The sequence below is a fragment of the Lepisosteus oculatus genome, chromosome 4 (genome assembly GCF_040954835.1).
Source record: "Lepisosteus oculatus isolate fLepOcu1 chromosome 4, fLepOcu1.hap2, whole genome shotgun sequence".
Lineage (NCBI taxonomy): Eukaryota > Metazoa > Chordata > Actinopteri > Semionotiformes > Lepisosteidae > Lepisosteus > Lepisosteus oculatus.
Genome location: NC_090699.1, coordinates 46,872,847 through 46,893,577, shown reverse-complemented (window position 1 = coordinate 46,893,577; position 20,731 = coordinate 46,872,847). Strand labels below are relative to the sequence as shown.

General features: G+C 38.3%; 1 protein-coding gene across 13 annotated transcripts in view; it reads right to left on the bottom strand.

Annotated features, from left to right (window-relative positions):
- Positions 1-20,731, bottom strand: part of nisch (nischarin) — a 39,413-nt gene that overhangs the window by 4,074 nt on the left and 14,608 nt on the right. For 3 of the 13 annotated variants that reach the window (XM_015347215.2, XM_015347216.2, XM_015347217.2), the window contains 7 exons: positions 20,423-20,551; positions 19,744-19,857; positions 4,971-5,079; positions 3,270-3,385; positions 3,064-3,125; positions 1,438-2,766; positions 759-942 (listed from right to left, as the gene is read on the bottom strand). In XM_015347215.2, the coding sequence (XP_015202701.1) occupies positions 759-942; positions 1,438-2,766; positions 3,064-3,125; positions 3,270-3,385; positions 4,971-5,079; positions 19,744-19,857; positions 20,423-20,551 (2,043 nt within the window). Of the gene's footprint in view, positions 1-758; positions 943-1,437; positions 2,767-3,063; positions 3,126-3,269; positions 3,386-4,962; positions 5,080-10,083; positions 10,158-15,840; positions 17,757-19,743; positions 19,858-20,422; positions 20,552-20,731 lie in introns of those variants that run through there. The other 10 variants (XM_015347218.2, XM_015347220.2, XM_069189306.1 and 7 more) reach the window with 10 other exon arrangements.

Here is a 20,731-nt window from a genome sequence, read left to right as displayed (position 1 = left end):
AAACGCGATTTAAATCAACAGAAATGTTTATATTGTAATGCCTAGGTGACTATTCATTGTTATTAAAATGACTTAAATTCAATCATGTTGTGATATTTAGAAATATAAATTTGTTTGGTGCGAGTGAGGTTTTATTTAATCTCTGACCCAGGGAAACGTTTTATTTTTTCAAAGAAATGTTTGTTAAAAAAAAGTCATGGCTCCAGTGGGATTCAAACACAGAGCGTGTGACGTGGGAGTCAGGAACCTAACCCACAGCACCACCGGCAAGGTCACATGCAGAATGCTGAAAAAGCACTACAGAAACATTATCAACAGACAATGTACAGAGTGTACTATTCTTGTGTTGCGTACCGAGACCAGCCATATACTGTATGTTTATGTTCCAAAATTAATATCATTTATGGCCTTCACACGCGTTACAGTATGCTCCTATTCTTTTTATGCTCAGCTACTAAGATTTCCCTTCGGTGGTAAAATTCCATATAAATATCCAATGCTAAAATGGGCACAGTAAAGACATTAACTGTAAATCTTTCTACGACCAACCAACGGACCACGAGTGCCCCTGTCGGTCAACCAATCACATACCGCGGTATTTTGCGCCATTGCGCGCCACGATGCGCGACGCCGTAGCCAATTACCTCCGGTACATGTCTGTACCACGTACTTTGAATGGCTGCATCTGTACATACACTGCTTGGTTAAACAGTAAAAAAATGAAATAACTTTAACCACATTTCTTTTTAATAAATTACCTCAGCAATGCTGTTATAGAAAAACTCCACTAAATCGTTCCCCTTCAGACTGGCGAGAAAATGAAGAGATGGGGAAACAGATAGGTGAAATGGACATTGATTTTCATCACTCAGCTTCTGTATCAAAGGATCAGAGGGATACAGCAGTGAAAGGGTTAAACGAGGCCTTGACAAATCCTGAAGACTGATGAAGAAAAAAAAAGAAACAAATTTAAGGACTACAACACCAAAAAGCTTTGGATAAACATACAATAATATACACAGAGAAATTAAAACTAACCAAAAAGAAAACATTTTTGAATAATGGATTATAATGACAGTAAAAGCTTCACTTACTAGAGTAATTCTGATAATGGACCATAACTGGCAACTACACTGTTAAAATATACACAACAGAAAACAATACTGAAAAATAAATGTAATTGAAAAAAATTGTGAGAGTAGGTTGAACAGGAGTGAACAAATAAATTACTTAAAAAGAAGGCATATGTTGCACAAAAGGTTTAAATGATTGAAAATCACATGATTCAGGGCGTGTCTGACTAAAGTCCTTCAGATTATGATGAAGAAATTTAATCACAGTGCTACCAACTTGTTGGTATTCAAACATTCTGTGGATGATTAACCTATTTATTCCACTATGGTCTTTTATTATAAGGCAATTAATAGTCCACTATACCTGCACTCAGGAGTCTCCTTGGTTACTGTGGAGTTCAGCTGACAACTGTTTGCTGTCTTAGTACAGTTCTTTGTCTGGAAAAAAGCGACAGTCTTCACATCTCGCAGGCTGGATCGGACATGACTAAACAGTCTACGAAATAAGAAGTTGTCATGAGGCAGTACAAAGACTGCAGTGACAAACTTGTATCCAGTCAAAAGCTGAAGAACATGGCTATCATGAAATCTGTGAGCTGCTAGGGCACTACTGCTAGCACACTTCTGTTGGGAGTCAAGAAGCACAAAGGCCAGTGGGATTTTGGTAAGTTTAACACAAGAATCGCTTGGCATCTGATCTTTAGAAGTCCTGGCAAGTGCAAAAAAGTCAACTTTAATAATGTAGAGATACCGTGGAGATAAAAACAAAAAACAAGGAATGCAGAAGAGTTCTTTTTCCATCTCCGACTGCCACACTTGTGAAAAAAGATCAGAATGTGGAGAGTTCCCTTCTAGTTCCAAGAAATCTGCAAAGATGCTTTGAGTGTGCTGGTTACAAGGAGGAACTTTTGCAGAGTCCAAAAGATGAGCTGCATAGGCACCTTTTATGTCACCTTCTTCATATTCTTGAGATTCCAAAAGGTGACTTATGAAGTCTTTTTGTGAAACATCTCCATAGCTTAACCCAAAACTTGAATTTTTCAAGCTAGGATTAGACCCGCTCATTAAACAGAAAATCTCTTTGAGGCTCTGGGAATCTGAAAGGAAGTACCACCAAGTATCACAAGTTTTTATCTTCAAGGAAAGACATGCCTCTGGAATATAAAATCCAACAGTTTCTATTTCTGTGTATGGCACAGCTAGATCAATATTTAAGTGGTCAGTGATGCTTTGTAAGCTGGTAGTGACCTCTTCCTGGGTAATTATGAACACAACCAGCAACTTGCTAGTCAACACAACACAAGATGTTGTCTGCCTCATTCCTTTATTTACTTTAATGCAATATAACCAGTGAACTTTGGTTATATGAACAACCTCACTATCTAAATCCTCGGGACCTTCTACCAACACATCAGAAGAAGTGGAGCAACCTGTTTTATCTTCTCTCTCACCAAGATCCATTTCAAAATATCCATCACTAGAACATGGGCTCCTCACTTCCTTAGGCCCACCATTGTTCTTATCAGTATGGCACTCTCTCTGATTACTCTCCCATAAAGCTTTGCTGATGAGACCAGTTAGATATGCAGTAAAGTCCAGATCTGTGGCAGTGTGAGACACACAAGATAAAGGCAGCACAGGGGTGAACTTGTAATCCTTCCATATATTTCTGTCTTCTCCAGAGCAGCAACAACTGTAACAAAGACAAAACACCCATGGGCAAATCAGTCTTTAGCACAGAACAATGTGCTGACAAAACTGTGAAATAGTTTAAAGTTGTATCTAGTGTATATAGTAAACAAAAATGGGTAAGTGCTTTAGTTTTCAATGTAAATGCAAATCTTCAATATTTACAATAGTGAGGTGGTGCCATCTAGAGCTCAAGGTCATACAATTCTAATAAGGCTCCACACAGCTTTCTAACTGGTATCATTCAAAACTCAGTAATGAGTTTTTGACATATTATAGCTTGATATTAAGTGACCTCTACCTCGACTGATGATCACTGGTATTCTCTTGTAACAAACTGGAAGAAGGTGTATGTTTCTTATACTGTAAAAAAAAAACAGATAATCAAGAAACCAAATTAATATTTAAGCTTTAGTTTTGTTTACTTTTTATCTTTAGAGAAGGCACAATACCCAATACAGAGCTACTGTATGTTTTTTTACTAGGCAACCTACTCAATTACAGTACCTCTACTGTTTCCTCAAAGACTTCGATTTTATAATTGCAGCATTCCTGGGCAATTGCAGAATCCACAGAAGTTGACATTTTGATGTTATCTAAAGCGGTCTCTTTACATATTATTTCTGAAACAGAAAAATACTTGTTTTTACAAATGCATTCAATACATTATGGTCATAACATTTCTTTAATTTGTTCTTGCAATTACACAGAAAGAACACTGCTGGTAACATGCAAACATGTTAGATTCATTACTAATTTTAGTTATGTATGTGACTAGGCAAACGTTAAGAATTTATTATTTCTGATTGTTGTGTAGAAAAGTGTGAGCCATATAACCTCTACAACATAACAGACGGTTCACAGGAAAGTTGTAGTTTTAATTGTGAAAAGTATTTTTCAGGAGGTAAACCTTACTTATAAGGCAAACAGCACAGAACTAAATCCCACCACAATAAAAAGTCTTCAATGTACCCAGTGCAAATAGTAGAGATAAGAACGATAAGAACAGAAAAGGTAAAGATAATTTAATTAATTTTACTTTTGTTTCACTAGCTATACTAAAAAGAAAAAAAACGAAACTACCTACATACAGGTATTCCCCGACATTGAAATTGTGTTATGTGTAAATTTCCCTGTAATAAAAATATACAAATTTGTGTATACATTCATAAAGTTATTGCTTTATCATTTATTTTCATTAATTAATAATTTCATTATTCATTATTTCTTACATTTATCATTACATTTTAGTTTTTTACTGAGACAAGATAATAGAAGTAAATTAAGGTTAGATTGTGGACAAGAGAAAGGTGGTAATAAGGAAGAGAAAATGGTTAAGCCACACATAATTTGCCACTAAATATTTTATGTTTTAACCAATTTTAATACTTTTGGACATTTTCTGATTTGCAGGGATGGATTCAACATTGCTTTGTTCAAACCAGTAGCACAAATACTAATATTTATCTCATGCCTCTGAATTATTCTATGGAGTGAAGTTACCTTTCCCTTCCTGGAGTGGATTAAAATATGGGGATAGGCTTATTTCTAAAATCATAATAAACCATGTTTGAGTTGGTCAAAACTATGTTAGTTGAGTAATACCTGTATACAAAAGCAACTACGTAAAATAAGCACGTTGATGAATACATTTGTTGTTTTTACTATTACCTGTTCGACCAATATTGTTGTAATTTAATGCATGCAATTTAGGGAGAGGCTGGAAGAAACATTTACAATACTATACAAAAGCAAGCATTAGGAAGCACTCTAATAATTAAGGACACAGAAGGACCAGTAGCTCTTGCAAATTTCCACGTGAAGTCAGTAATTGGAAATATGCATCTCTTTTATGAAATAATATAAAAAAGCTTATAATTGCTGCTACTGAAAACGAGTTGAATTAGAGATTAAAGTTTAATAAAAGTGAGAAAATGTATATTCTGCATTCAAATCAGATAAAAGCAGGAACTTAAATACAAAGATATGGTTCTTCACTTATATAGCATAATAACAATTCCTGATAACAGCAAACATGTAGCTCAAGCACGTTTTTTAAAAGGCCCATTTGAAAAAATAGCCATAAACAGATTAGTAATTTCAGCAGCAAAAGGAGTCATTAAACTTCTTGCATTAAAGCACAGCAATGCAGGACAGAGAGCACAGCCAAGAAAATCCCAGCCCAGAGCCGGATACATACTTGATTACCTTGGCTGGAGCTAGCTGATGGGGACAGGGAGGGAGAAGAGGGCCGAGCAGCAGAAGAGCAACAGATGGATTTGGATCCAGCAGCAGAAAGAGCTGATTCCTCACTGATCTAACGAAGAGACCATGGACTTTTCAGGGTACATACAGATGTAGCCATTCAAAATGAGCGGGATATGCTGCGGTACAACGCGGTGGGCGTGTCGCAATTAACGCGTCATACCGCGCTGTACCATAATGAAATTAGATTATGTTAATAGTATCTGGAATCACCTTGTAAAACCGCCAAGTGGAGCTAATAAAGCTTAACCTCTCATGTACAGCCTTTGAGCTGTCACCAGAAAACACTCGGTTTCGAACCCTGATCACTGCTGAGGGACAATCTTTATTCAATTAAGAATTTAAGTTGTATATTCTTTAGACTTTTACATTTAAACTGTGTATTACAGCATTTTAATCATTATACATTAAAAAGTTGGTATATTTTATGAAAGCAGTATTGCTCAGTTGGACAAAAGTACACAATCTATAACCTTTATCATAAATATTTTAATTATGCATCAAAGTCTTTACCGAAGATATTACTAATAATATTAATAATGAATGATCTTGGACAAGCTGTAAACTCAAAGTATTACCCTGGTCCACATTCTTTGTGACCCTCTTTGTAAATGAAAATACTTTATTTTTTCATTGACAGAAAGTAACACCACAGCATTTTGTTGCTCTGATCATGTATTTGTTTCCAATCATACAAAGTTAGTCTTGAGAATTTCAGATTCACCGTGCCTTTCACCTATTAATTTAGTTTAACATAAACATATTACTGTATGTAAACTATACTGTATATGGCTGGTCTTGGTAGTTTAAAGAAAAAATACACACCAGTATTCCATTTCTCCCTAAACATTTTAAGAATCAAAGTCTTACATGTGGTTATTTTGGAAACATTTTTACGTGGTCCTTCTGACCATATTACTGTACGTTTATATACTTTGTGAAAATTGATCGTTTTAACCTTTTCTGCAAACATGCTTGTTATCGGAGTAAACAAAAGCATAATTTTAGAATTTGATTAATAGAAAATATAATATGGAATCGTGTATCTAAAGAAATTAATAATGATATTAATTTAAGGATCTAAATATATGTATCTATATAGCAGGTAGTATTACTGTATTACACTTTCTTTGTAAACAAGTTTTATTAACACCCGAATCGCTGCGGATGAAAAAGAAAAAAGTGAATTCTGTTTTTTGTTATGGTCTGTAGCTCAAATCCTGCTTAACTAAAATTAGACACAAGAAGAGCATTATTGGACAATGTTGTGAGGCTCTGGCGGAATTTTCTGTAAACTGAAGAGTTAAAGAGGAGACACGTTGTGTATCGCCTCTTTTTACACTTGTAAAAAGGAACATTCCAATGTTAATACGACACAGAAGATATATATTATGTAGCGCTTTGTGTTTGCGCCATACACCCTGCAGAACCGCTGTGTACATATGTTCACAATGCGAGAAATACTCACAATACATGTTCGTGGGAACAACCCGCATAGGTGATTTAGAAATATATATTGTAGTATTGCTGTAGCTGTAGTGTTGCTGTAGTATTACTGCACAAACAGTAGTATAAGATTTCCTATTGATATGTGTACGGCTGGTTCACCACCATGCTACATCACTGTGTCTGTGGCGTAATAGCTTAAGTGACTGACTTATAAGCGTGAGGTCAGGTGTTAAAATCCTGATCTTTTAACAAATAAACATTTCTTTCAAAAACTAAAATAGCAAATATTATTGGCATTCTATTGACATTTTTTATATTTCTAAATATCACAACATGTTTGTACTGTATGTACACAGCGGTACCGCAGGGTGCAGGGTGCAAAGCCGATGTTGTGCATGCACCTGGCACTGCAGCCGAGGAGCACTCTCTCTCTCTTCACAACACAAAACTGTCACTCTTCTGTGTAAAAAAATCAGTCTGAACACCATCGTTGCTGTTTTTAATAAGCTGCTGAGTAAAGAATATTTGAATTTTCCTGCTGCCAGCAGTATATATATAGTTGACCCTTACCCGAATGAAAACAGGACATAAAGAAAGGGTTTCAGAAATCAAACAAAGCTTTATTCCCGTGCTTACAGTCTGGGTAATTGGAGGATGCGCTGTTTTGTTTCCTATGGTGATATACGTTTTTTCTCACTAAGCTGTATTGAGCAGTATCTCTTGCGTTGTGAATGTGTGTACGCAGCGGTCCCCCCGGGTTCCAGTAATTGCGTAATTACGTATCGATGAAAAACAGGAGTTTGTGGTTTTTAAAATGCATTTGGTTTGAAGGCTTTCTGTGTTTCCCTTGCGAAGATATGGACAAAAGAATGTTCGAGCGTGGTAAAAAAAATGGGAAAAAAACTACATAGTGAAGGCTGTGATAACAGTCACAATGTACTTTGTACACACAGCAAGTGTTTTTGTAACTCCAGGAAGTTTCGTGAAAAAGCTACAGGCGTCCAAAATCATTCTCGAACTTCAAGTTAACTTTACTCCGGTTCCCACACACCCTGCCCCCACTACGATTAGAATATACATTAAGCACTGAAATCTTTAGAGTAGATGATCAGGTGTTTCGCAGAAGTAGGCATTGTACATAATTCAGGCTTTATGAACTCACACCTGGGATTTGATTAATTAGGGTTATTGATTATTAGAATTCATAAAGCCTGAATTACGTACTATGCCTACGTCTGCGAAACACCTTTGCTAGTTAATGCTACTTCACTTTCTCGGGCGTGATTTTTTTTAGGCAAAATCCAGGCTAACAGGCTTGTTTTGTGACCTTCCTAAGATTGTTAAGCGCAGTGTCAAAATATTTCCATATGAAAGGATTCATAGGAAAGGCAGTGACGTCACCATCCTGAGGTGTGTGTGTATGTGGCAGGCAGGTCGGTTTAGCCTTTGTCACTAATGAAACCACTAGATAAAGACGTATAGAAATCCCTACATTACAAACTCCAAGTGTTTCATTTTGTCTATTGCTACAATATTGACAGCAGTGTAGTTACAAGGAACATGTCAAATCACGAACGCGTGTTTAATTAAACCAATACACACTAGCCGAATATAGCTGTGTCAGTCTTCTGTGATTTGAACATCATTGGGTGTTGTTTTTAAAAAAACTGTTGAGTAAAGAATATGAATTTTCCTGCTGAATGAAAACAAGAAATAAAGAATAGTATCAAAAATCAAAGAAAGCTTTATCCCCGTGCTTACAGTCTGGGTGACTGGAGACTGCGCTGTTCTGCTTCCTATGGTTCTTATCGCACAAAGCCGTGATTCGGCAACAATTTATTACAGTGCTAAATTTAATATTATTGATTACTAATAGTTTATGCCAACACCTAACTTTCTTAATTAAATGTATTTAAAACAATGTGTAACATAGCACTCAGAAATACAATCGAGAATAGTGTTGTGGTGTATGTATAGATGGAACTTTTCTAAAATGTATAACAAAATTAAAGACGATTAAAATCTGTAATCTTTCCACGTGTAATATCATTAGAAAGTACAATAGGTTCCTGCTTTGTCTAACGATGGTATCAAAAAAGAAACCTGTGCTTAATGATAATTAAGAGACTTAGAAGTCAAAGAAAATGATTTACATTTTAAACACGCTGTTTTCAGAGCCTCTGGGGAAAAAGACCTGCTGATCTGTTCTACATACCTAGAAGACAACAGAAGTAAAAATCTTACAATGTAGACAGAGATTCTAAGCTGATCACGAGGAAGAAAAATCACACGTTTTTCACGCATAAAAAGTGGTTATTAACTATCGAAACCTGTTTTTATAGCTTTTAAAGTCGTGCAATATCTAAGCAGGAACACATAATTATATCTTGTTTTTTATTTATTTTTTAAGAATTAAAAAAATCGTTTGCCCAGCCTAATTTTAAAGACCTCTACTTGTGAAACTTTTCACAGCCCATACATAAAACTATATACTGTACACAATACTGCTAACAGCAGGAAAATTCCTATACTTTACTCAGCAGCTTATTAAAAACAGCACCCATGGTGTTCAAACCGATTTTTTTACACAGAAGACACAGCTTCGGGTTGTGAATCTCTTTTTCTAAGAAAACGTGTCTGTGGGGGGAAGGTGGAGTGTCTTTCATTGGAAGACTCACTCTATTCTACTTTGAAAATACCTGTGAAACCGGTTTAAGTCGGCACAGTCAGCACTCCCGCAGAGAGAGAGAGATGAAGACCACGCAGCACCATGCGAATGCACAACATTAATGTAGGGCATGAAAAGGCTCACGTGGATTTGTGCCCTACATCCTGTGGTACCGCTGTGTACATACAGTACGAACATGTTGTGATATGTAGAAATATAAAAAAGGTAAATATAATGGCAATAATATTTGCTAATTTAGTTTTTCAAAGAAATGTTTATTTGTTAAAAGAAAACTCATGGCGACAGCTGGATTTGAACACCCGACCTCAGGGTAATAAATCAGTCACTTAAGCTCTCATGTGACAACCACTGAAACAGCCATACACATACTGTATCAATAGAAAGTCTTATACTACTGTTTGTGCAACAGTATATGAATATAGCTATACCGTTATTGATTTATTTTGATACGCTATTCCATATTATAGTTCCTATTAATTCTAAAAGTATGCTTTTGTTTAATCCGATAACGAGTGTATTCGCAGAAAAGGTTAAAACTATCAATTTTCATAAAGTATATAAACATACAGTTATATGGTCAGAAGGAGCATGTAAAAAAGTTTCGAAATAACCACATGTAGGACTTTAATGCTTAAAATGTTTAGGGAGAAATGGAATACTGGTGCGTATTTTTTCTTTAAACTACCAAGCCATATACAGTTTCCATAATATGTTTATGTAAATATGTAAATATTTAATGCTCTTCTTTTTATGCTCAGCTACTAAAATTTCCCTTTAGTGGTAAAATTCCATATAAATATTCAATACTAAGCGGATTAAAATGTGCACAGTAAAGAGATTAAATGATTAAATCTTTTCGCTACCGCCCAAAGCACCACTAGTGCCCCTGTCCGTCATTTTGGCCAGCCAATCACATACCACAGTATGGTGCGGTGGCGCACCCGTAGTTGCCCGCGGTACAGGCTTGTTCCGTGCATTTTGAATGGCTGCATCTGTATGTGTACATAAATACTAATCAGTAACACAAATCTGTGGAGGTTAGTGACAGGTTTAGAAACTGCCAAAACTATAGACAACACTAACAAAAATACTGCTTACACCTAATCAAAATGTGCAGTGTTTTATTTCTGTAATTATATAAAAAATGCCCTACATTAAAACAAAAGAATCATTAGTTTCCCAGATACAGTGATAATATGCATATGATATGTTCCTGTTAAAATAACCAGAACTCATAAGTATCCACTAACCCACCCCTGGGCAAACTACGGCCCACCAGCCAGTTTTAACTGGCCCTTGAGGTCAGAAAAAAAATATTTTAATTATCAATATTGTCAGTATTTGCCATTTCCCACCTTGTTTGGGTGCTATTTTTTCTTATATTTCATCATTCTTGCCGATAGATGGCGCACGAACACAATACCAATTTGATTTGTCGGAGAATCCATCTCAAAAGTTAAAAGACGTTTTTATTTAATGTGCATGGGAGCGAAACACACAGAGATGCTCAGTGTATTTTTCTCAAATTAATTAAACCAGAACAGTCCTTAAATATTTTTCTTTTATCTATCACACTTTCCTATGCTTACAAGATTAGCAGTGTTCCAAAATCCGCCTACCTCCCTATTCGCTAAAGATAACTTCTTTTGATATAATTGGTTACTTCGTTTCCTAGAACGCATCCTTATACAATGGTATAGAATTAAATAGTAGCCCTTGTGCCCAATCCAGTTCAAACCAGTTCTAAATGTCCACCTTGTAAAATACTGCACTCTTTGCAAGAAAGGTGTGTACGAATTGCACAGAGACCCTCTCAACAAATGGGTGCATAATATGTGATGGACCCGGTGTCAAAATGAGCGGATTGAAGAAGCGGAAAGTTGACAGCAAATGCAGAGTGTTCAACATAGAATGGACTGCAAAATGCTTTTCCACAGAGGTTGGAAAAAGGCTAATGTTTAATTTGTAAGGAAAGTGTTGCAGTGCTCAAAGAATACAATCTCAGTGGGCATTTTTCTAACAAACATGCCAACTATGCTAGCAATCTGTCATACGAGGAGCAGTCCAATAGAGCTTCCAAACTAGCCGCTAGTTTAAAGCCTCAGCAAAATGCATTTTTCCGCCCTTCTCCCATCCAAGAGGCCAGCACAAAAGCAAGTTACCTGCTTGCATATAAAATTGCTAAACAAAGCAAGCCATTCTCTGAAAGGGAGTTTTTGAAGAGTGTATGATAGAACTCACAGATATTTTGTCCAGAGAACAAGTGCAAATTTGAGCAAATAAGTATCACGCAGAACAGTTACCCGTCGGCTCGAGGTAATCGGTGAAGACTTGGCTTGTGAGTTAGCCAAAAAAAAGTTTTATTCAATTACATGCAACTACAGTAGCACTCTCGGGTTCACGTGGGTATGCACCCTCGCCGCTGCCACCTCAGGTCGGCCCCCCCACCGCTGGGGACTCGAACCCAGGCCTCCAGCATCACTCAACAGGGACCCAGCCAGTTGAGCTAAAGGGAAATCTCCCTTCAGCCCGATGGCTGCGGTCCCTGCTATTCACGGGAAGGGAGGTGACGTCACTGCGCTGGTAAGCCGGCTCAAACAACCTGCAATGGCGGCCATATGCGTTACAGTACTGATATATGAAACTTGTGAACTTCATAAGTGTGAGGGGACTTAATCATCATCATCAGTTAATTCATTTTCTTTAAGATATTGACTCAGATCACCATGACTTACTCTATCATTCAAATGTTCGTTTGGCTCAGCTTGGGAAAAGTATTCAAGTAAGTGTGGGAGCTGAGAGGGGAGATCGACTCCTTTTTGGAGAACCTGGGAAAAGCCGTGGATTTCCCCAAGCTCAGAGATTCAGACTAGCTCTGTGACTTTGCGTTCACTGTGGACATTTTCACTCACTTGAATGAGCTTAACGTAAAACTGCATGGAAAAGATGTCTTTATTCCAGAATTGTATTCAAATGTGAACCCAGTCAGAGCTAAGCTCACCTCGTTCTCAAAACAGATAAATCAGCCACCTGTTCGCATATTTCCCCACTCCAGGGACACTAGACGTGTCACATGCTCAAGCACTAATAAACAAAAAGTCCCTCACAGACTTGCATGGAGAATTTTCCCATTAATTTCTGACTTTGATCAAATTGAGAGGTCTCTGTGTCCCCTGACTTTCAACTATGAGACGGCAGCACTAGAATTGCAGCTGGAACTGATCTATCTGCAGAGTGATGTAACTCTGAAGGAAAGTTTTATTCTGAAAAGCTGGATGAATTCTATGGATCACTGAACAAGTCCGTTTCCCTGTATTTGACAAGCAGCACAAAATATACTGGTTTTATTCGGATCTACTTATGTGTGTGAGCAAACATTCATCTTGATGAACATCAACATATCATGTCACAGATCACAACTGAGTGACCACCACTTGAGCTGTGTATTACGGATTGCCACAACACAGCTATCAACGGATTTTGATGCTTTCGCAAAAAGAGATGATCAGCTGCATAGCTCTCATTAATCAAGTAGTCTACTGGGTGAGTGTATTTCTCTCAGGTTATTGTTAACATTGAACTAATAAGCCTATGTTGGATTTTAAACTTACATAGGGCATAGGCTATCTGTAACGGAAGCCTGAAGTGGCCCGCTATACAGTTTCATTGGATCTTCACCAAAACTAACTTTCCTGGCTGATCCTGTTTGGATAGTGATGCTCTCTACAATCAACCAAGGCAGTACATTGGTTTAGCCTGTGCTATCAAGACTGTTCTCTCTCTCAGTTGTGGGGAGAACGTACATTACTACCTTGGCAAGCAATGCCCCAATTCTCCAGGTACTAATGCCTCCAGTCAGGCCAGGTTCTGCTGGCAAATCCTGTTCTTCTGCAGTGCACTTTATCTCCACTGAGTCTGGAAAACGAGCTACCACACCTGTCCGGGACCTCTTACAACCTTCAGTACAGTCTAAGCTGTATTTTTCAAGCCTCACTCACCTAGTCACATAGGCCTGTAAGAAAGCACAGTCCCTCTCTGTGGGTCTCACACTCCCGATTTCCAGACTGAAACCCTTTCTCACAAACCAACTTCTCACTACCTTATAGATCAGTTAAGGATAAATAATAATCAAAGTATATTTTTAGAAATTCTCTTCTTGCATTAGATATATAAATAAAAAACAATTTTCAGGTTTTTCTACTAAAATACATGAACATTAAAGTATTTTCAACCTTCCCTTATTTTTTTTTCAATGTAGACAATATTTGGTGTAGAACAAAAACAAACAAACAGGTAGATTGCATGCTGCATTTTGGGACTTCGTTTTCCAAACCCTTCAGCGCCAAATGCCTCATTACTGTTCTTGCTCATTTGTCCACAGCACATCAATTTGATTCAAGTCCAGTGACTGAGACAGGCTTGTCAATAACAACCACTTCATATTTCTTCAAAAGTGTACCTGATGCTCTGACGTTCCACCTCAGTCATCACACATTACACATTACATTACATTTAACAACATCTAACAGAACTGAAGAAAATACCCAGCGGCAGATTCATAGTCCGGTTTATCATCAGTTCAAACATCCCACAGAAGAAACCTCACATTTTTGTGTTAAGTGACGTGTTTTCTTCTTTAAATATACTGCATGAGTAATTTTGTATTTGTTGCTGCCAAATACAAGGCAATATTAACAAATTCACTCTGTATTCCCTGGTCTAAATACAATAAAGTGTTAAAGTGTTACCCAACACAACCCATCACCCAGTAAGCACAATCTAAACTGACATGCATACCGGCAGGAGCAGCAGATTATCTTGAATTGAAAACCCATTAACTATCTGCAACAAAGCAATTTTGGGGATTGTTTGGAGGAATTTCGGCAAAACAAATGGGCAAAGCTGGCAGTAAAAGACAGTAATCCTTGCTAAATGTGCTTGTACAAAGTATTGACTTAGGGGGCTGAATGCTCACAGGAAGTAACATTTTATGTTTCTGTATCTTTGCAGGTTTGGCTGTTAATCAACCTCTTTAGTGTTAAGTACTCAGTTTGCTTATAAATGTTTTTGAATAAAAACAGTACATTTGAAACAAAATCTGTAAAGTAAAGAAAACGTATGTACTGGTCAGTTTTACAGAATGACCATATATAGCCACAATGCAAGTAGAGAGTCATGCGGTAGAGTATCTTGTATTTTTTGTTTCCCTATATAAAAGAGCACTGCAAGCATTGTCTTTGGAGTCTTGTGTACAAGAGCAAGACTCCCATATGCATATGAAATAAAGACGACTTTCAACACACAAACTCTCGGCTGATGCTCTTTGTTTGGCACAACAATTTTGATGCCGTGAGCAGGGTACTCTCAGTGATGGAACTCCAATTGAGCAGTGGAGGGGAAAAGCAAGGTGCCACTTCTTTGAAGAGGTAAGGACTACTCTTTATAAAAGTTCCTTCTCCTCTCCACTGCTTCGAACGGAATTTCCTGAACTGCAGTGAGTACAAAAGAATGTAAAGAGCTGAGGTGTGTGTGTGTAAACATCTGGAAAGTCCTAGGCAATAACAATATTGTAGATCAGGTCGAGATAGAGGAATTGTCTTGATAGCATTCCGCATGGTCTGAGCGGTAAACCCAGGACTGAGGCACCTGGTGCACCTGGATGCTTTTGCATCGAAGTTAGGCGTAGATAAGAAAAGTAATTGCTATATACTGTGTTCTTCCTTGTCAGCTGTGGTCTCGGGTGTTGTATCCTTGGACTGTACTTGCAGGGGAGCCGGGGATGGTAAATCGGTTTGTTAAGCTAAGGATAAGAACTTAGTTCCTGTGGTTCAGTTTAGCCAGAAGGCTTGCCTCGCTTGAGAGCTCGCATGGCACACGTGGGATGCAAACGTTAGACAGAATGTGTCGTGTGAGGACAAATTAGTAGAGGTCTCTAACTGGATGTCATAAATAAAAAAACTTGGTGAATGCGAAGAAAAACAAAAAAAATAAATATAGATTATCAGATGGTGTATGAACACTGGAATAACAACAAACAAACAGAAACGGGTCTTGTTTTAGGGAAACATCTAAGAGCCTGACAAAAATATTATTGAAAAAACAGAATGGGACAAGAATACTACCCACCCAGGACAGACTGAAAGAAAGTTACAGCATGTCAACAGAAAGAGAGAGAGGATGTGTCAGATTTCATAGAAAGGTTTGTTACACTGTGGTTTAAATACTCTTAGCAAACAATGAAGAGGTTAATGAAGATACATCTGTAGTAATAAAACAGATTTATCTGAATAGGCTTAAACCAGATATAGCTAAGACGCTACATTTGCACTTTCCTGATATTACGGAGAATGACAGGAATAGAATATGTTTGAATAGAGAAGCGAGGAAAATGGAGTGTATGCTCAAGTAACCGGTTTCAGATGGGGAGAGCCCCCACTGGTTGGCAGGGCGAGGGGAGCCAAATCAAGCAGGATAAGTTATCAAATAAGTCGATGTGCAATTACTATAAAAAACCAGGGTGTTTCTGGAGAAATTGTAAGAAAAAGGCTTGATTTCACAGTTAAAGGACCTGTCAGAAGCTGAAAAGAGAGCCTTGCATGAAATAATAGATTTACTAGGAAGCCCCCTGGTAGCCTCCCTAAACTTATCGCAGGATTTAAATACAAAAGAACTAACCTTACATTTTGCAGTAAACGGTGTCCAGGTTCCCCTATTGTGGGACACAAGAGCACAATTGTCTTGTTTAGCGACTAAAACGGCAAAAGGTGTGATATAACATTTTCCAATGTGGGTGGGGGACACCTGTTGATGATATTCTGATTGTTTCCCCTGATGAGGGAATCCATAAGGCAGAGCTACTTCAAGTATTAGATCTTCTGACAAAGAAAGGACATTATGCCAGTTATAAAACACAAATCTTTTTGGAAACTGTGATCTATCCGAGATGAAAGATTAGTAAAGGGAAAACAGAACTCATTGAAGCTATTCGAGAGTTTCTAGTACCAAAGATTGTGAAGGAATTGCGATGATTTCTGGGTCTGTGTAAATTTAACAGAGCCTGAATGGATTCCTTCTCAGAACATGCTTAACTGGTGAAGGACTTGCTTAAGGGGGGGTAGTGCAAGACAAAACTGCCTTACCCCTGCAGCAGAAACCGCTTTTAAGGATGTGAAACAAGCTCTTTGCAGGAAATGGCCATGGGATGGATTCCCTCAGACGGATCAATTGTGTTTTTATGTCTGTATGTAAATGATAGAAATAGGTTCTGGGCTGCTGCGCTGGGGCAGGAGCATGGAGGCAGGCATTGCCTGGTGGGTTATTCAGAACCCCTTGATGCAGTGGCTAAGGAGCGGGGGCCATGTTTAAGGGCTGTGCAGGCGACCTGCCAGGCTGTACAAGCTAGGAATAATCGGGCCCAGCAGGCCAAGTTCAAGGCGCTCATAGAAGCCTGAAAATATGCGAAAGATCTAATTGTAACTATTTATACAGACTCATGGTATGTTTTTGGAGTCTGTCATGACTTTGGGAAATTATGGAAAAACAGGGACTTCCTTACAGCTACCGGGACTCTGGTCAAAAACGCTAAGCTAGTGTCAGAGTTATTGGAAACTCTGTCTCTTCCAAAACAAATAGCTGTGGTAAAATGTAAAGGTCATAACAAAGAAGACACCTCGGTGGCCACGGGAAATGCTTTAGCAGACCCGGCAGCCAGGTAAGCTGCCATGAAATACGGGTGGCCCGATCAGAAGTCAGAGATATATTTGAGATCATTGGCCTTTCAGCAGAGCTCAATTAAAGAGCTTTAGAAAGAAATCCCCAAAAGAGGAAAAATGGGCATGGTTGGAGAGAAACATAAGTTTGGGGGGAAAATGGTTTGTGGCGGTGCCAAAAAGACTGGCCGGTTGGCATGCCCAAAGTCATTGATACCCTTTGTTGCGAGGCATATACACTTTGTGGGACACCCTGAGGAGATGCAAATGGTTCACAATTGTGCAGTAGTTGGCTTTGCCACATACGCAAGGGAACACACTTCACCGGAAAAGTGTGTCAAGCTGTGGCAGAACTATGGGGTATTAGGGGGGACCTGCACTGTCCTCACCATCCCCAAACAGCTGGAACTGTTGAACGGATGAACAGAACTCTGAAAAATAAGCTCACGCGCTATCACTCAGGAGGAAATTCAATGGGTGGATGTGCTGACACCTGTGTTGTGCAGTATCAGGGCAGGGACGAACCGCTCTATCGGTTTAAGTCCTTTTGAGGTGTTCACTGGATGTCCCATGAGGCTACCAGACACACCAGACTTATCCAAATGGTCTTTGAGTCTATTAACTGATTGTTTGCTGCAGTATTGCCATTGCCTGAAAGAAGCAGTACTAGGTGCCAGGAAGCAGGTGTCGGAAGCCTGGGGACCGCCCGCCGAAAGAGGACACAACCTGATTCCAGGAGAGTGCATTAGGATAAACAATATCCCATCTCAGACACTACAACCGCGTTGGGAGGGCTCCTTCCAAGTGCTCTTGACTACCGATTCAGCAGTTCGAATAGAAGGACGGGACTGGTGGATTCACATTCTCGACGCACACCGCAACCTGCAGGAGATTGATGAACTGTTGATATTGCTGTGCTTAATAAGTGTAACTAGGGGGGACCTAATGCACAGCACAGCATGGACACTGGAGAGCATGATGTTAATACATTCTTGGATCTTTTTTACCAGCTGACTCGAGACTTTAACAAGAGTTCATGATGGGTGTGTATACCATTGGCTACCCACTAATTGGAAGGGGAGTTATTTAGGCTTTGGAGTACCACATGAGCGAATACAGACACACGGCCCATTCTCTCAAAATCACTCCAGAATATATCCTAGGGCTATTACCGAGACAGAACGTTTCTTTGCTATAGCGTTCCCTTGGTATGGTACTGGCAAATTAGCAAGGGAAGTCATTACCATGGCTGCCTCATTGGAAAAATTAGCTAACGAGACTTCAGACTGACTTAAGGCAGTAAATGATTAAATGGTAGCCTTAAGAATGGTAGTCATACAGAATAGGCTGGCTCTAAACTATTTGTTAGCAGCTCAAGGAGGAACATGTGCCGAGCACATTACAGACCTAGCACACCATATGTATTATGAAAGACAAAAGTATCATAAATACAACCCAGATGATTGGGGGATAGTGAGCTGGCTGAATTCTGTATTCAGGTCATGGGAGGGCACACTGATGCAATATGTACTAGTAGGATTGGTACCGTTTCTAATAAATATTGTCATACTAACTTGTATTAAATCCCTCTGCACTAAAGCTACTACTTCAGTCCTGATCACTCGGTTAGGACACCATAAAGAATCCCAAAATTCTCCCATAAAGAATTCATCAGTAATCACAGGATACATTAAGAAAACAACTGGTTACTTGCAATATTTTCTAAAGGGGAGACTGAAGGAATTAACTTTAAAAATTACTTAAAGTTTGTATTATATATATGTGATGAGGCGTTACAACAGATGCAGCAATTTGACCTTTTTACAGAAGGATACCTTACTATTAATGATGCAGATATATCATGGCTTGAAACACTAAGTGAAAAATCAGAATATAATACCGAAGTAATTTGTTTAATATACAGAGAGTGTTGTCCATTATTTATTACAAAGCATGTAACAAACCCTTTTGTTGTGGACCTCAAAATACAAAACCGCTACTAGCCAAGTTACATTTGGTTTTAAACAAAATTTCAATTTTCCCAGCTGTTTTCTGAGTATAAAACACTGGTGTTTTCATATTATATTATACATTTCAAAAGAATTGACATATTAAATCAAGGGTGTGCAATCCTGGTCCCATAGGTCCAGTGCCCCTCCAGGTGAAGTAAACCTGAAGTAGCTGGTCAAATTAAGACAATAAGGGGCTTATGTACAGTAAAATGTTCTTAGTGGAGACAGAATGAAACCCTGCTGACAACTGCCCTCTAGGGCCCTGAATTGATACTTAATCATCAACTGGACAATTAATAAAAGAAAGGAAAGTATCTTGAAACTGAAAAAAATAGTAAGGGTCTTTGTTGAAGCAAAGAAGATTCAGAAAATATGCATGCACAGAAAACATACACTGTACAAAAATGTAATAATAATAAGAATAATAATAATAATTGCTTACACTTATATACCGATTTTCTGGACACACCACTCAAAGCGCTTTACAGGTAATGGGGACTCCCCTCCACCACTACCAATGTGCAGCACCCACCAGGATGATGCGATGGCAGCCATAATGCGCCAGAACGCTCACCACACATCAGCTATCAGTGGGGAGAAGAGCAGAGTAATGAAGCCAATTCATAGATGGGGATTATTAGGAGGCCATGATTGGTAAGGGCCAGTGGGAAATTTGGCCAGGATGTGGGGTTACACCCTTACTCTTTTCGAGAGATACCCTGGGATTTTTAATGACCAGTGTCAGGACCTCGGTTTTACGTCTCCTCCGAAGGACAAGTACAAACCAAGTACAAATGTAAATACAAACAGCAAATTCATCCATATAATTAAAACTGTTCATCTTATAAATATCCTACCTTTTTTTCATTGTTGGACATTCTGTCTTTTGCAGCTTTGGCTTTTTGAATGGCTTTCAACACCTCTATAGTGTCAAGCTCTTTCTCTGTTGTCACAATGCTGTCCAAGCATACCTAGTGTAAACACAGATGGAAACTTCAACTTCTATGTATTGCTAATTACTCATATTAAGCACTACAACATTTGAGCATTTATTCTTCCAAAAACTCCCTGTGTGAGCAGCCACCATTGGATGCAATACACGGAATCAACCATTGCACATGCTTTTGACCAGGTTCTAGATGCTGTCTTCCGAGATTATGTCCCATTCTGCTTATAAAGCCTGTGGCTCAGAATGAGCACAGAGAGCATTAAGGGGCTTGCTAGGTGACTAGACGCATGTAAAATAGTGCAATACTATTCAATCAGTATAGTTTGAATTGTGTAGCAACAATTCCGTTTATTTATAAGCACTGAAGGTATCATTTACTGAATTACTATTAACTATTAAAATATAGAAATGAGATTAAGCTGTAAAGAAATAAACAACATTTCTTCATTTAAAAAAATACTATTTTTGTGCAGATAGAAAGTTTAAAGGAAGACAAGGGAGGAAACCAAAAGCTAAAATTCTACAATTTCAACACATAATCTGCTTGAACAACAAAGGCAAGATAAAGGTGATATTAGTTTACATACCTCAGAAGCCCGGTCCCAAAACTGTGCCAGAACCTTGGTTCTGTAATCTGGAATTATACTCAAAGGGTTGTTGAGGAGTGACAGCTTTTCCAAACATGGTAAGCTCCCTATATTTTTAATTTCATGAAGCTGAAATATTTTAATATCATGCACAACAAAAAGAAAACATTAAGATGAATCACAAAACAGTACTGAGGCAACAGGATAAACAAGTTTATCAAATTGAGGGTAGTAGGAAAGCCAGAGCCTATCTTGGCAAGCAATGGGTGCAAAGCAAAATACATCCTGGATGGGACATCAGTCCATTGC